The sequence below is a fragment of the Silurus aristotelis genome (genome assembly GCF_946808225.1).
Source record: "Silurus aristotelis genome assembly, chromosome: 21".
Taxonomy (NCBI): Eukaryota; Metazoa; Chordata; class Actinopteri; order Siluriformes; family Siluridae; genus Silurus; species Silurus aristotelis.
The window spans coordinates 17,992,849-18,010,532 of NC_139594.1; the positions used below are offsets into that span (position 1 = coordinate 17,992,849).

At 39.1% G+C, this 17,684-nt stretch overlaps 1 protein-coding gene and 1 long non-coding RNA gene across 3 annotated transcripts; one reads left to right on the top strand and one right to left on the bottom strand.

Moving 5' to 3' along the window:
- The first annotated feature begins 839 nt into the window (after positions 1-839).
- On the top strand, positions 840-17,475 carry znrf2a (zinc and ring finger 2a). 2 transcript variants are annotated; one of them, XM_083523844.1, is made up of 6 exons: positions 1,228-2,014; positions 2,045-2,138; positions 11,368-11,466; positions 15,935-16,040; positions 16,149-16,220; positions 16,328-17,475. In XM_083523844.1, exons 1-5 carry the CDS (start codon positions 1,805-1,807, stop codon positions 16,204-16,206), a joined length of 567 nt encoding a protein of 188 aa, XP_083379970.1. In that variant the 5' UTR covers positions 1,228-1,804; the 3' UTR covers positions 16,207-16,220; positions 16,328-17,475. The 2 variants fall into 2 exon arrangements, with proteins under 2 accessions (XP_083379969.1, XP_083379970.1); XM_083523843.1 differs by having other exon boundaries at positions 840-2,138.
- On the bottom strand, positions 11,600-12,942 carry LOC310716552. Its single transcript, XR_014530607.1, has 2 exons — positions 12,266-12,942; positions 11,600-12,193 (listed from the first exon to the last, which is right to left on the bottom strand). It is a non-coding gene; the product is annotated as an uncharacterized lncRNA (long non-coding RNA).
- Positions 17,476-17,684: the final 209 nt, after the last annotated feature.

A 17,684-nucleotide genomic window follows, 5' to 3' on the forward strand; every position in this document is an offset into this window, starting at 1 on the left:
AATTAGTGATGAAGATGCATGACGTGTCAAGATTTATAATGTAAACACAAGTAATGGAAGTAATGAGTCAAGAGTGATAAAAAATGTTTTTATTTAGTTATAATGTGAAATCTGGCTGAAGTGGAGAGCAAATGATCAGGATGTCAAGGGATATAAAGAGATATCTGAATAAAAGTTTGACAATCAGAATTGGCTGATTGGAAGACTTTTTGTTCGTGAAGAATTATTATAGATGGACAGGTACAACAGTCATGGGTACACAAAATTCATACTAAATGCCCACGGTTGGATGTAGGTGTTGATTATAAGAAACAGCTGTGGGCTGGAGCCAACGGTTCACATTAAGTTTTAATCGGAAGGATTTGCATCATTGGAAATCACAAGGTCTAATCTTACATTACGGTAAACACCAGTCCGAAAATAAGCACAATGTGTGTGGCTGAATAATAAAACTGAATAACAAAACAATTTCGATTGTTTTGGAGAACTTTGTGTTTGGATGCTGTCATCTCCCCACTTTCATACGTTCACGTTCATACGACTTCAAATGAAGTCTCGTGGAGTTTTTTTCTTGCCACAGTCATTAGGGATACATTTATAGACACTTATAAATTCACATTTTCTAGCATCTTTATTTCTGTAAATCTGCTTTGGGACAATGTTAATTGTTGTTCTACAAATAATTCTGAATTGAATTCAATGTAATGTCTGCCACATCTCCAAATAAAATGCTGTAGGTGGGATGAGTTTATTAGAGGGACAGCGCATGTAGGACGTTTTGGAGACAAGGTGAGGGAGGCGAGATTGAGATTGTTTGGAGGAGGGACATGGGGTATATCAGTAGGAGAATGCTGAGGATGGAGCCACCAGGAAGGAGGAAAAGAGGAAGACCAAGGAGGAGGTTTATGGATGTGGTGAGGGAAGACATGCAACTAGTTGGGGTGAAGATGTAGATGTAGAGGACAGGTTGGTATGTAGACGGATGATCCGCTGTGGCGCCCCCTAATGGGAGACGCCGAAAAAAGAAGAAGGTGGGATTTAACCTCACAACCTTTTGATTTATAGCAAAGCCCTGCGCCACTACTTCCCATCTGTTAGTGGTAGGTTTTTGGTTATAGAGGAGAGCAGATGATAACCCTTAGAGTAATACACAGTCCTTTTAGCTTTTATAGGAACCCTGGATTATTTATATTTATACATATATTTGTACAGCGTGTCCCGTTATTGTGTTTGTTTTTCTTGTTGAGGCTGCACTTCCGCGTTGACGTCACCTGACGCACATCAAGGAGGAGGGCAATCCGTGCTTTTCACACACACACACACACACACACACACACCCCATAATAACCTTCGACTCGTATCGTCTTCTTGCGCACCGGACGCGTCGGCTTTAATTTGATTTTTTTTGTTTGTTTGTTTGTTTTGATCGGATTCGTTACAATGTAGCGTTCAGACCTCCCGCTTCACACGTGTCCGGTTTCTTTTGAAGTGTGATCGCGTGAGTGTGTGTGTGTTCTGATAATCCGGAATGACATCGCGCTGACAGTCCAGAGGCCCGAGGACACTTTGGACACGGTCGCAAAACTTCGGAAACAGAAGAGCAACTAGTGTGAAGTCATGACCTTGTGTTTAGCGCCGTTTTGGATGAGTTCCACATCTGGAGTTTAAGTCGGATCTCATCCACATCAGACTGTCCAACTCGGTTCTTTAGAGATCGTTGTTTTTTGTTTGTTTTGTTTTGTTTGTTTATTTGGGAGACCCCCGAACAGTGCGTCCTACCCAAAAAAACAAAACAAATAAACACATGGGCCCCAAACAGAGCAGTCCGGCGGCCAGTGCTCGTCTCAGGGCTTACTCGGGCTCGGATGTGCCCTCTCCCACCAGCACCGCCGCCGGCTCCGGGAGCGCGTCCGCAACCGCGATTCGGTACTACACAGGAAACCAGCAGCAGGTCGGTGCCAACAGGCGGTACCCCGCAGACAGTGCGAGACCCAACTCGCTTTTCCAGCCCACCAGCATCATTGCGCAAGGTGGCGGCCCTCGGAGCGACGAGGACCCCCACGGAGAGCGAAGTCAGTCCGGCCCGAGACTCCTGATAGGATCATTACCAGCCCACCTGTCCCCTCACCTGCTCGGAGGTAAGCCCGTGTGACCTAGCACCTACAGCTCAGCCTCTTCACCTTAACACCCTGCAATCACCACAGGGTTACTTATTACACTTTGATACAGTATATCAAAGGTCATCCCATTGTATTGATTTGTCTCAGTATGGATGTTGAAAGATTTTCGGTTCAGGATATTACTCAAGCAATCAGATGATCACAACACCAAACATCTCACAGACACCAACGTGTATGTGAGCAGAAGTATTTAGGGTCCTCAGGGGATGCAAGTCAAGGATCCATATACAGTACAGTACACAGCGAAAACAAAACCCAGTTCCTCCAGGATCGAGTTGCTCCATAAGACGACATACATTAGCAGATATGATCTTGAAAAGCTCTCCACTCCAATTAATTTTATTGGTGAGAGTTAGGACTTACATAGAGTTTATTTTGGGTAAATTGGAAAAGCAGCCGTATTGTGTGTTTTGTGAGAAGTCTGAAGAACTTGAAAGCTAGAGCAGCAGATGTGTATCTAGAAGAACACAGTCAACTAGAAATCATTACAGCTCTGGATCAAAACCCTCCCACTGACCCTTTATTAGGCTCTGACGCTCCTTCAGGTCAAATCAGAAGCATTTATATATCACTAACAGCAGATAGGATGTAGATTTTGACCCTTAATGATGCAACCAAGTTGAGGAAGAAACCTTGAGAGTTCTTGGACTCAGAAAGTAACCTTTCTTCTTCTGTGATTATAAATCTTTACTCTTGATTAACTGTAAAACATTAATTGTGTTATAATGGTGTTTATGATTACAACAGTAGTCACAAGTAGAAACAAGGATAAAGCATAGGTGTATTATTGCCAGATGTGGAGCTGCACAGCTGCATCATGGACGTATGGAGATGCATTTCCTGGATCAAAGTTCACTCAGTTGTTCACTCTTGCTATGTATATGAATAATCGTAGTAAATTGTAATAAATGGTATTGGTATTTAGCTCATGCATATTTCTAAATTGGATTATGTTTTTAAATAAAATTTAATCCCATAGCCTCTGATTTACCTCGAAATTAAAACATTATAACATTACGAGCGGTGAAGTAAATTAACACTGATGATCTCTTCATCATGGCACCTGTGGGTGGGATTTATTAGGCAGCAAGTGAACATTTTATCCTCAAAGTGAACATGTTAAAAGCAGAAAAAATGGGTGAGTGTAAGGACTTGAGTGAGTTTGACGAGGGCCAAATTGTGACGTCTAGACGTCTGGGTCAGAGCATCTCCAAAACTGCAGTTCCTGGTCTGCAGTGGTCAGTATCTATCAAAAGTGCTCCAAGGAAGGAACAGTGGTGAACCAACGACAGGGTCGTGGGCGGCCGAGGCTTAATGATACACGTGAGGAGTGAAGGCTGGCTCGTGTGGTTCGATCCAAAAGACGAACTCCTGTAGTTCAAACTGCTGTAGAAGGTGATGCTGTTGATGCTTGACAGGTCAGAACTGTTTTAGCAGCAAAATATACACAATATTAGTCATATTGTTATGCCTGATCTATGTACATAAGTGTTGGAGAGCTACGTATATCACAATCACTCACTTTGTACATTCTTACAACAAGATGTAAAAAAAATGTATCAGTCCTACATAAAACGTTTTTATCGAACGTATTGTTAGTCGTGCAAAGCAGGTATCTTTAACATTCGCTACATTCGCAACAGCTCACTTTCCCCAAAACAACCAGGAAGCAGCTGGAGATTCTTCCCTCTGTTTTTACTGTACATTCACCACTGGCTATTTGCAGCAGGGGGGGTTACCGTAAAACCTTCAACAAAAACAGATAGGAGCGAGATAACACCTGAGCTGACTTGCCATGCAGATTGGAAAGGGGAGCATGCCCAGGAGTGCAGCAGAGGAAAGGGACTCTGACTAGCGACTTCCTCTAAGTCACATGTTTTGCAGAAATGCACAGTGTGTTTTTAGAGCTTGCTTTGTTTCGATACTAAACCCATTCACTTTCAGGGGCTGCTGAAATCGTTGATGTGGTTCCTGAGCAGTGTACCTCACCAGTTTCTGAAGGCTAGTAACTAATGCTAATCAACAAGCTCAACAAGTGTGTGACAAGTGTGTGACACATTTAACATCTGATTTGGGGTGATCTGAAATCTGGAAAATTCTATCTACAATTTTTGGATTTGGTGCATTTACAAGTAACAAATATATTTAAATGCAGTTTAGTCGCAGCAAAGTGGCCGCATTATAACTTTTTTTTAGGCAAGTGAGTAAGTATCATTATTATGTGTTCATTGTAGGTGATAGTTTCATTTCCTTAACACAATCTATATTTCAGTTTTGATCCCAAGTCTGCACGCACATTTGCAGATAGAATATGCATTAAATACCTTGAAAATTGGGGTAAAACACAAGGTATCAATGATATTTTTTGCATTTGGATTAGCAGGGGCATGCTGCAAAATGTATGTTATCTTCACCATTTATACTCTTTGACCAGTTGCTATGGCAATACCAGTGACCCTGTAGGGCTACACTTCTCTTTTTTTTTTGCCTGTAGCAACACGATAGCAAATGCAAATCCGATTTGTCTAACAGAAAAGGCAATTTACTTATGTGTAAAAGACGTGCCTTTGCTCACTTCACGCCAGCTTAGTACTGGTGAAGTTTGACCTGTAGATGCATGAGGCTTGTGCTAAAAGAGCACATTGCGGTCTCTCTTTGGTTAGTGAGATACATGAAAGAGTTGCTAACCAGACGCTTGATGTAGTTAAAGAAGGCCGGTCGGTGTGGCCTCTTTTATTGAATGATGCCAATTTTCTGCTAAATGTATGAGAGACTATTGAATGTATAACTATATATATTGACTAATGTGTATTTGTGTGTACTACAGTCTTGACTAGTTATCTCATTTTGCTCATATTTGTTTGTCATTTAATGCAATCTAACTGTAAAGCCGCTTCGGGACAATGCGCATTGTTAAAAGCGCTCTACAAATATATATCAATGGGATTGGATTGAACTGAACATGATATTCAGGTATGTTTCAGCTCACAGCTGTTTATTGAAAGTAGATACAGCTCAGAGCTGTGATTAAACAATTCACTGTAGCTGGCTAGCATGAGGCATGAGGCTGACTAGCATGAGGCATGAGGCTGACTAGCATGAGGCATGAGGCTGACTAGCATGAGGCATGAGGCTGACTAGCATAAGGCATGAGGCTGACTAGCATAAGGCATGAGGCTGACTAGCATGAGGCATGAGGCATGAGGCTGACTAGCATGAGGCATGAGGCATGAGGCTGACTAGCATGAGGCATGAGGCATGAGGCTGACTAGCATGAGGCATGAGGCTGACTAGCATGAGGCATGAGGCTGACTAGCATGAGGCAAAAAAGCATATAACCCTATTACAGTAATTATTAAAAGTGGCACCAGTGCTTAAACAAATTACATTATATAAATCTTCTTCTCATCTTCAACATTTTTTATTGTAATAATCTCTGGGATCGAATTATTTACACACGATGCCAGAGAGGACACTTAAAACGAACACATTTTTTATTATCAGGAGAAAATTCCCCAAAATGTCCATCAAATTCCAATGTCCAAAAAACATATTTTAGACTGTAATACCTGATACTTTTAAAAATGGTTTTAATCAAGTTAATCCAAATGTAATGTTTTAGAAAAAAATTTAAACATTTAGTTTTATATTTGTAACTTTAATATTTATACCTAAACCTGGCATAGCGTTAAGAAAAAAATAAATAAAAAATATATATAAAATAAAAGGACGAACAAGGTTTTTCTCTGCTGCCATAAGCTCTATTAGAATTGATTTATGTTTTAATATTTTTTTGTCCATGAATATGTATTGAATTATTACCAATAGTCTATTTTATTCATTTTATAGCATTTCTCTCGGCCATCGATTGTTTTTTTAGTTTGGAGTTTCTATCCAATTAGATTTCATTACGTGTTGCTGGGGTAAAAGGTATAAGGCCAGCAGAGTCAGCACCATCAGTTTTGTTTGTTTGTTTGTTTGTTTTTTAATTATAAACTCCATGTTGCTTGAAGCTGTAGCTCTAACCAATCATACTGCAATTTGGTCACTCCAATACCCCCTAGCAGGCATCCAGTCATGTTGTCATTTTTTTTTTTTTACGTTTTTTGTTTGGATGGTCAGAGAACGCATAAATCAGAGCTCGCAAACTGCATCTGTAGCAAACTGCACAAGCTCAAATCTATTCGTGTGGATTAAATACCTGTTTTTTCATTCCACATTGGCTGAGAAGAATTTGATATGCTCGCAGATACACTTACAAGGACATTTACAAAACGGACTTTGTAAGAAAAACTGGACATCGTGAGGTCTGCCCAAAACAGGTCTGCCCAAACACTTCGCCACAGTTGTTAAGATTTTTTATTGTTATGATTTTTTGCGTTTTCTTTCCTGAAGAATTTGCACAAAAACTCACAATTTCCCTTCATTTCAAATCCCCCCCAAAAAATGCAATGCACTGAAAAAAGGCAAAAAAATTCAGGGAAAACACAAGAAAATTTTATACGGTTAATATCGATGCTTCTGCTAGAAATGATGTATGTGGGCAGTGCAGTTGTGGCTGCACTGAAAAGGAGACGTGTTGAATTGTGTTTATTGGGTTTCTTGCTTTAGTAATAACATCTGTTTTTGCTGTATGAGATTCCTGTCTGTTATACTGCGTTTCTCTATAATATTGAGTTCCTTTAGCCGTGGCCACATATTGATTGTATTAGATTGATTGTATAATTGATTGTATTGACACTGAATTATTGCATAATTATGGTGGTATTGTGCAATGTTTCCTATTAAAGCATGAACCTAAAGTATGCTTTCATCTGTGCTGTTGTTTTTATTTTTATTATTTGCTAATGGATTTCTGGTTGTAATGTTGTTTTTCTTTATTTTTTGTTTTTTTAAATGTTTTCTTTTGTGTCACTGAGCTTGCTTTACACATTCTTGTTAGCACATTTGATTTATTTATAATTATAATAAGAAAGAAACACATTTAAACATCTCCTGCTCCTTTTGTGACGTGTCCTTTTGAGGCACGGCATTAAAAAACCTTTAGCGCTATAAGCGCACAGAGAGGATGTGCTACGAGGAACTGAGAGAAGGTAGTGCTCCATTTTGATGCATGTGGCTATAATAAATGCAGAATCGCATTTGGAGCCTGAAATGGGAAAAGTAAGCAGTGGTGGAAAAACCATGCCTCCATGAACCTGAACCTATTCACCACATGTTGATGATGTTGAGATATCACCAGAAAAAGTCTTCAAATTTTTCTCATATCTAAATCTAAAACATTTTATACAACTCCATGTGCTGTATTCTCCTTCTCTCTGTTTGATTTCAATTTCTCATTGGTTTTTAATTGGCCAAAAGACAACACAAGTTTTTTTGTTTTTTTTTAAACAAATAACATTTTCTGCTAATGGTGCACACAGATAGTAATACTTAACCCTGAAGCAATCAGTTCCACATCGGTCCAGGCCTTCATGCCAAATTCCAGTTCTGCCATGTTCTTTCAGTCAACCTTTGCAAAATTCCATGTTGATGAATATCGTTCCTGAAATCCGAAGGTCGTGTGTTCATATCCCATCCACACCCAGCTTACTTCTGGGCCCTTGGGCAAGGCCATTAACCCCATAGCTGCTTAGTTGTATGAATGAGATTAAGATAAATGATGTTTTATAAGGAAATCTGCCAAATGCAATGAATGTAAAATGTGAATCCAACAAGAAAATAGTAGGACCAGCAAACCGATACCAAAAAAATTTAACAATGTCATAATGACAGTAGGTTCCAGCTAAAAAGCTTATCGTATCAGAATCCATAGAACTATATTATATATGTAATACCTTTGACATTAAGTTTTATGATCGAAACATTATTATTGAATAGTTGTTTTTTATTAGCAAAATTATAGATATTTTTTAAACTTGATCAAGCAGTGTTCACTAGACAGCTCACACATATTTGTTTAAAGGTGAAGACCCTGCTTTATGTACAGTATCGATGGCAAGATTCAGCGATTCGCATCTGTGCATCGGCATCAAAGTTTCCGGTGTGATACAAACGGATACAAGTCGGCATTTGTGACGCGATCGGTAAAACCAGATTTATTTATATATAATTATTAGTAGAACTATACTTTGATTATTTATAAAAAGTGACCAATAATTTGTGACCAATATTTGATATGTAGATGGATTTCTCGTGGCTAAACTGTTTTTCGAGCACGTTCTCTCAGCCCCACTGCTGCTACGTGAATATGACGTATCACAACACTACGGAGACCGAGACGTGAAAAAGTAGTTGTGTGGTTTTGTTGTCCATGGTGTGGTCTTTTAGGGATCTATTTATATCCCTACATCCAGATTTCTGTAAATCTGTGTTGTCAATGTGTCTATTAGACAGGCTCTACATATACAATCAAATTCAATTGGTTTTAAGTCATTGTATACATTTTGTATAACACCAGCACTGACAACTATGGCAAATAAGGTGAAGGTGCTTTTTTTTTTTTTTATAACAGCCCAGTAAAATTCCGTCTTCGTATATGCTAGTGATGTTAGGAAGCTAAAGTCAGAGTGCAGGATCAGCCCTGAAAAAGTATCCCTGGAGCACATAAGGTTAAGGGCCTTACTCAAGGGCCCAAGAGTGGCAGCTTGCCAATTCTGGGGCTTAAACCTTCAATCAGTAACCCAGAGCCTTAACCACTGAGCTAATGCTTCAACAAGCATGTAATCTACACCATCTAAAAGTAATAAAGGGATTAAAAAAATCGAGACAATCTTACTCATAGATGTTTTTTTATCATGTAAGGAACGAGATGATTGGCATTCCTTATGCTTGGAAGTCTTCAGGACGGGGAGTTCTCAGTCACATGACAATTTGTCTCATGAATATAAAGAGAGTATGGTGCATGAAGTGTTGATTATAGCTCAGCAACGGGTGAGAAACGTGTCTTGTTAACATTCCACAGCATTAAACACAGCTATATAGTAAAACCCCATTGGACGAGCATAATTCGTTCTTGGAAATTGCTTGTAGGTCCATTTGCTCGTATGTTCGAACTGATTTTCCCCATAAGAATTAATGTAAAGGCAATTTAATCCGTTCCGAGATCTCATTCGATCGCTTATTTCTGCACTTAAAAAGTATTTGTAGCCTATTTTAACAAACAAATACACCGCAAATTACCATACGGTAAACATAATTTAACACTTACCCATGTGGTAGTGGTTGATTGCGAGTGTGAGACGCGCAACACACTCGTACTTTTTCACTATTTCCTTCTTGGTTTCGAAGGTAATTCTATTTACTTTCTTTTTCCCAGCACCATCACTGATTTTCTTGGGAGACATTTTTGAAGATTTCTACTGAAATAAAAATATAACACTAAAAAAAGTTTAGTTTTTGCTGCACTGAACAACGAGAGCGACCGATTTACACGATATAAACTAAGCGACTGATGCTACCTTCAGCCGAAAGCGGGGAACCGGCAGCATGGGTTTGCTTGTGCCTTCGAAATTTGCTCGCAAAAATCCAGCCTATTTTGCGAGCAAATTTCGAAGGCACAAGCAAACCCACATGGCTGGTCGCTCGTATCTTCGTTTGCTTGTACAATTACCGTAATTTCCGGACTATTAAACGCACCCAAATATAAGCCGCACCCACTGAATTTTACAAAGATTTTTATTTTGAACATAAGCCCAGCACTTGTCTATAAGCCGCACCTGTCTATAAGCCGCAGGTGTCTACACTGAAACTAATGAACTTTACACGGCTTTACTGAAAGACAGTGTCTGTTACACGGCTTGTATCTAAACAGTAGCCTACCAAGAAAGTCATTGTTCACTGTCTTCCTTCTTCCTTTCACAACTATTTCTCTTGAGAGTTTTTCTTTTGGCATCGTCGTTAAAAATCACCATCGGTGAATCTTTTCTCCCGATGCCGTGCAGCTCAGAACACAGGTAAAGTGTGTTTTCATGCCCGGTTGTTTTCAGCGTGATGAATGATTCACATTTCCTGTAGACAGTCCGAGTGAGCGGCAGGTCAAATGTCAGAGGAACATCATCCATATTTATGATGTGGTGCGGCCCGATTCAGTGGGAGCACATCTGATTTAATATAAAGAGTTTTATTGGTTCACCTGAACCCGTTCCGCAATTTCATTGGTCTAATGTTATGGGGCTCAGTGTTTTGGCTTAAATCTTGTGAAACCGGGAAAAACCCAGGAAAAATCCATAAATAAGCCGCTTCGTTGTTTAAGCCGCATTCAAAGCGTGGGAAAAAAGTTGGGGCTTATAGTCCGGAAAGTAGAGTAGTTGCTCGTACCATAGGGTTTTAGTGTACACTGTTATCTCTGGGTGGTAGCATTTTTATATGCATACATTTAAATGCTGTAAGCCCGTGCATCACACAATCACACCAGAGTTATGTGTGTCTTCGTAACATATTCCTTCATTTAAAATATCCCCAAATACAAGCTTAGATCGGTAATTTTATGGTCATGAAATGCAGCATCATGTGTAAAAAACACTGTATAAACAAACTGTATGGTTTGTGGACACCTAACCATAACATTAGTATGTACTTCTTTCTGAACATCCCATTACACATTCAGTTTGCATTTTCTCTTATAATACCCTTTACTATACTGGTAACAGTTTGGCACGGACCCACATATGGCTGAAAAAAGTGTCGGCTGTCCCAATACTTTTGTCCATTAAGTGTATGTAGGTTTTGAATGGACAAGATTGTATAAATTGTATTTTTGCTTTATACAAAGTAAAACTGATACTGTAAAGTTTGAGATTTTTTTGTGTTATAAATATATGATTAAGTGGACAGTGGACTTTGTCTAGACAGATTTGAACATAGAATTATTATTTATTTTTCCATATTATACAGTATTCGTTTTGCATTGAGACAAATGAATACTCCCTGATTGCTGTGGTAGCTCAGTGGTGAAGGCATTGGACTCAGAAGGTTTTAAGTTCAAATCCCAGCACCACCATACTACCAGTGCTGTGCCTTTAAACAAGGCTCTCAACCCTCAACTGCTCGGGTATAAGTCGTTCTGGATAAGTGCATCTGCCAAATGCCTTCAATGTAAATGCAAACATGCGATACGGTGTTTTCTAAATGTATTACCAAAAGAGTGTTCACACTTAACTTTTCTTTTTTTTTTCTCGTGTTATAGCTGGATTCAACTGTCCTGTGTGTTCAAAGTTTGTTGCGTCTGACGAAATTGACCTTCACCTCGTCATGTGTCTCACCAAACCAAGGCTCACTTATAACGGTAAGACCACCCACCACTTATTCATTGTTTGACGCTGTTCCGCTTCAGCAGCCCACATCATCGTTTCCTAAACATTAACACGAAGCCCTGACACTGCTCTTCTCAGAAGTGGGGCCTTTTTTTGCCCTCAGTGTGTAGATAATTTTCATGTGGTGATGATTAGAGCTTCGGTCGTATGTTATTACCTGTTTCAAGAATTCAGCATGTTTTGTTTGTACACGGTGTAAAACCAGAACGTTTTGACCAGCACATCGCATTCAGGAGATGATTCCTGGGGTTAGAACATTCTCGTTTGAAGGGAAGGCGTAGATTATTACCGCTTATACCCGTGTGGTTTTGAATTCTGGATTCTGATTGGCTGGCTGCATTTCAAATCTACTACGGGATACGCACAGACAAACAACTACGCTTATGTTGTGACATTTTCTGTAATGAGATTTGTAGCGAAGGAGTCTCCAGTGTCAGCTATAATATTATATGTAACGGTCAGGACATTTTGACATATGAGACAAGTCTCAGGATAGGATACAAGTTCTGGAAAGATTCTGCATTTTTTATTATTATCTTTAAGACAGAGGGGAAAAAAACAGTATAGATTTAAGTTTTCAAGAAAAGAGATTTGTCTTAAAGATGTGTCATAATGTAAAAGTAATTACAAAGTGGGATCAAAAGGTTTTAAGAACAGCGTGCATAACTGGTGCTATTCTGACCACGTGCGTTCCAACCTCTGCGATTGTAAAAATTGAGCAAAATTCTAAGTGAAACTGGGCAAATCTGCCACAGAGACATTTGACGTGACGTACGTTTGACATGTTTTGGGCGGCACGAGCGCTTCAAGCTCGGAAGAATGTCACCCGGAAGACAATAAGAGTTTAGGAACACCGAGCTCAACCACTAAAAATGTCGAAACCTTTTGTCAACACCCACCCTACTCGCCAGATTTGGCTCGTGCGGACTTCGCCCTCTTCCCAAAGATGAAGATCAGCTCAAAGGTCGCCGTTTTGACAACGTTGCAGAGATCTGGCACGAATCACAGAAGGTGTTTGAGACTCTTCGAAATGAAGACTCCCAGGACACGTTCTAGAAGTGCCAGGAACACTGGGAGCGCTGTATATCGTGTGTAAATGTAAATAAATACTTTTTTGTAAACAGAACCAGTTTTCAAACTTTTTTAAGAAAAAAACTTTCACATCCACATTACAGGACAGTGAAATTCTTTTTTCACATATCCCAGTTTGGATATAAGCTGGGGTCAAAGCCCAGGGTCGGCCATGATGAAGCACCCGTAGAGCAGAGAAGGTTAGGGGCCTTGCTCAAGGGCTAAACAGTGGCAACTTGATGTTAATGGGGCTTGAACCCCCGACCTTCCAATCAGTAATTTGTTGTGGTGTAAGAGGAATAAAACACTATAGCATATGCTGGAGGTGGTATCTCATTGTTTAAAGTGTTGGACTCTAAATTTGAAGGTCACATTCTGCCATAAATTGCTGTTATGTGGTGGTAAAAGTAACTCTGTTGCTTTGGATGTTCTTATGTATTTTATTCCTTGACTGGTGCTGAGCCTTAAGATTCCTAAGACTAGTCAAAGATTTACGTGTGCTGGTGTAATCCTGGGTTAATGACAATGTAAAACTGACACATTTCCAGCATTTGAGTACTAAAAGATGCTCTAAAAGATCCACTTGGCTCCCTTAATTCCCACTCAAAAAGTCAAAAGCTCTTGAGTTGCCAACTGCCAAAATCTTTGTATATTCTACATTCACTTTTCAAATTAAATGACGTGACTACACAGTTCGTGTTCCTGCCTCAGTTCCAGGTTCCCCAATTTTGTCCTGAGATCCACGATGTGAAGTGTCACACATTCTCCCTGTGTTCAGGTTTCCTGGTATTTAAGATTCCTCCTGCAATCATAAAACACGATTAGTTCCTCAAAGTACATGATGCCATTTAATTGCGAGTCCAATCCAGTATGTATCCTGCTTTGCATCTAGATTTCCCAGGACTTTACTGTGGACCTAATTAGGATAAACTAATCCCCAAATAAGTTCAATTCAATTGATTTTTATTTGTATAGCGCTTTTAACAATGGACATTGTCTCATAGCAGCTTTACACAGATAATGTGGTGATAAAAAAAATGTATATGTTCTTTATAAGTGTAAGTTTGTCCCTGATGAGTGAGCCGGTGAAGACTGTGGCAAGGAAAAACTCCCCGAGATGGCATAAGGAAGAAACCTTGAGAGGAACCAGAATCAAGAGGAAACCCATCCTAATCTGGGTTGCACCGAATGTCCATTTATTGCAGATATACGATGTTGCGGTGTTCAGTGATGGTGATCAGAAGCAAACTGTAGTCCTGAGTCAGTGTAGGAGACTGACATTAACTACAGTCCAAATCCATCCTCAAAGCTTCTGTTCTTACTCCGTAATTTCATGGAACAACCCAATGCGTTGATGAGAAACCGTCCCAAGCTGCACAGAGTGGCCTTCAGTCGAAGAGAACACTATCCAGAGGCAGGCCTGGACGAAGTGGGAAGATCCACGGAGGGATGACTCTGCAGAACACTTTGTTTTGAACACTTTCACATCACCTGTTTTTGTTATGTTTATTATATTCAGCAATTACTTCAGAGGTGCGATCACACCATCATCTAACCATGGCTTGAGCCATTCCAATTCCCCTGGCTCACAGATGACACACACTTACTCACTGTTATCGCAAACAAGTAGGAGTCTTGGAGACTTTGAAATGTACACAGTATCATCATATAGTCTAAAAATATGAAAGCTTCTTTACTGTACCAGCCTTATATCTAGGGTAAATGTACACCTTTTATACCTTTCCTATCTCTTATCTAGAGTGTTGCATGTAGTAAACAGTGTAAAGCTTCACTCTGAAAGGTAATTACAGTCTATGGTTATTGTAATGTATACCTTACTTCTTTGTGGTTTGATCTACGTTTCCAGGTGACCGTATAAAATGTACAGTAGCAATAAAAACACTACAACGCCAGCTAGCAATGTAAGGATGCATTACAGACCGTTAAGCGCATGGAAGTAGTGATGTAATGTGTTTACAGCAGTAACTGATTACACAGCCAGAGTCTTTTCAACACACTCAACACACTCAACACACTCGTGTCCCCTGTGCAAAGAGACCGAGCTTGCTGTGTTCAAATAAAGCTCTAAATTTATGACGCAGGGAAAAAAAAACCCGAAGCTAGCTGCAATTTTAGGAAGGTGTTCCCTCAAAGCTTTTTTCCCCTATTAAATAACATTCGCTGTGTATAAACATGTTTTAGGTCAATCGACATGCAGACGTGGTAAAGCTATAATATTGACTAAATGGTTTCTGGTTTTAGGAGGTAAACAGACAGCACTCAGGACTGTTAGCTTGCTAGCAATCGAACAAACATGAATCATTGGAATCTGCATACTTTATTAATCCCAGAGGGGAAAACGTTTAAATTGTATAAAATGTAAAATGTTATATAATTTATTTTAATATATTATAATTATAATGTATAGGTCACCTGGTGGTCTAGTGGTTAAGATGCAGCACTCTCACCGCTGCGACCCGGGTTCGTTTCCCGGTCAGGGAACCATCCCCAGCCACTCTCAGTGCCGGTCCCAAGCCCGGATAAATTGGGGAGGGTTGCGTTAGGAAGGGCATCCAGCGTAAAAACATGTGCCAAATCAAACGTGTGGAGGATCCGCTGTGGCGACCCCTAACGGGAGAAGCCGAAAGAAACTTAACCTTATAATTATAATGTATATATTATAATTATTTTTATTTATATAATATTCTAATTATAAATATATTATATTAATATAATATTATAGTATTATAATGTGTAAATATCAATAATAAATTATATTGATATAATATTGTAAATGTAATATATTATTATATTATATTATATTATTATAATGTATTATAATAATGGACAGTAATTACCTTTTTAGAATCAACTCTAGATAAGATGGAGGTGTCTGAGTGTTTCCACCATTTAGTATTTCGAACTGAAGATGACGTCAATCAGAGCACCGACTTCCCACTTCCACAATTAGTAAAATGTGGCATATGATTTAGAGTCCAGAGGGAGAAGGTTATAAAGTCCTGTATTCTACTGTCGGGTTGTTAAAGAATAAGAGGACATGCGAGAGGATGGATTTGTGATGAAACATCAACAGTCTGTTGATGTTATACATATAAGAAACTTATCAATTATTTTATTGCCGCTATACCTCTGTAAAGCTGCTGTGGGACGATTTCCATTGTTGAAAGCGCTCTACAATTCAAAATGAAATGAATGAGTTTAATTGAATTAAAGAAGCATTAGAGTTGAGGGACTTGAACGTGTAGGTGGTAATATTTGGAACTTTGTTTTGTAACCATGTATCCATCCACTGTGACTAATGCTGACACCAAATAACCCACAAAAAATCTGTCCCTTTCATGACCTCAGAGGACGTCTTGATGAAGGACTCAGGGGAGTGTGCAATATGCTTGGATGACATGGTCCAGGGAGACACCATTGGCAGACTGCCCTGCCTCTGTATCTACCACAAAGGGTATAGACAATACAAACACACATTTCAAGACAAACCTGATCCAAGGCCTATGTAAGGCTCTGGTTACTAATCTGTCTTACTTTCTTTTATTCTTTTTCTTTTAAACAGGTGTATTGATGAATGGTTTGAGGTGAATAGATCGTGCCCAGAACACCCTACCGATTAAACAATTGCTCACAGGTATTGTCCACGCTGATGCCTTTCCTTTTACAGCGAATTCATTCTGTCCTGGACAAGAACAATAGTGTTGTTGTGTTTGATCGCTTATTTTCCCTTTCTTTATTTAGGTTCTTATATGTCGTCACTGAAGACCACACAGCATGTGATCCGGAGATTCAGTGATTTCACGAAGACCTGTCATCACCTCAAAATTCACACCTGTGCCAAAAGACGATTAATACTGACTCAGGGATCCTGCCCATATGTGATTTATTATTTTCCATCCTCCCATTTCCTTTTTAACACCAAAGGACAGCAAGAGTGAAGAACGCACCACTGTGTTGCACCATCTGGGCTTCTGGGTGTAGCTTCACTTTATCTACACCGGACACATTTTATTCCTTCTGAGTAGGAAACGCAGTTTAGGAGAACGAGCTTCATGGCCACGGATGCTGGGGAATTTCGGGAGGATTTTTCTGTACATCTGGAGTAGCAACTAAATTTCACCTCTCCGTTTAAAAGAAACGGTTCATTTGTTCTTTTTGTCTTTTTTTTTTTTGCTACATTGTGCTGCTATGTTTCACAGGCAATAGTCGTAAATGAAATTGGATTTTTTTTTTCTTTTCTTTTTTTTTGTATGAGTTTGGGTTCCAAATTTCACAGGAACACACTGTTAAAAGGTGAACACAGAACCAAAAGCTGACTGTAACCCGATCACTTATTGTCGATGCTTGACGTGTACAGCGCCACAGTATGACGGCACAGCTTTTTTGAAATTCACGCGGCGAGTCGTTATTTCAAGTTCATTAGTGGATTTGACACTTTACATAAGACTATCCCATGCTTATATAAGGTGTGTACAGTAGGTAGGCTTATTACACAAACCAACTCAAATTTACTTACTCAATTGTACATTTATTTATTTTTTTCTCTCTGAAAAAAAGAATTTGTAGAAATGTTATGGGGTGATTTTTTTTTTTTTTTTTTTTTTGGGGTAATGCCACCAAACCAATACATTGCACTCATATAGTATAATAGACTTATATGTAGAAAAAATCCACATGATGAATTTCATAAATTTTATCATCAGTTTTCGGTTATATGACATTTCATAAGGAAATACCACTGCGACTGCATTGAAAATATGTCTAACAAGTGCAATTTATAAAAATGATAAATATTCATCAAAACATTTTAATATTTAATTATTGCCAATCTGTATTTGGTTTATCAATTTGTATCAAAATATAAGAATAAAGCACTGGGAAACTGTTAACGTCGTCTGCTGTGTCTGTGTGTGTTCATTAATTAGGGGGCCAAGCACCATTTTTACTTTTCTTTTATTAATTAATTTTCTTTGATTGCACAAGAACCAGCTCATGAAAGGTTGTGAAATTTGGTCGACTGATTAGCTGTGGTCTAAGGAACATTCTGACCAACTTTGGCCCAATTTCTGCAAATACTCTAGTGCCCCTATCAGGGCAA

Bases quoted from the DNA above. Each gene is read 5' to 3' on its own strand.
- znrf2a (XM_083523843.1), top strand. From the start codon at position 1,805: ATGGGCCCCAAACAGAGCAGTCCGGCGGCCAGTGCTCGTCTCAGGGCT. The intron at 2,139-11,367 runs GTAAGCCCGTGT...CTCGTGTTATAG, and splicing joins GTCCCCTCACCTGCTCGGAG to CTGGATTCAACTGTCCTGTG. The intron at 16,041-16,148 runs GTATAGACAATA...TCTTTTAAACAG, and splicing joins CTCTGTATCTACCACAAAGG to GTGTATTGATGAATGGTTTG.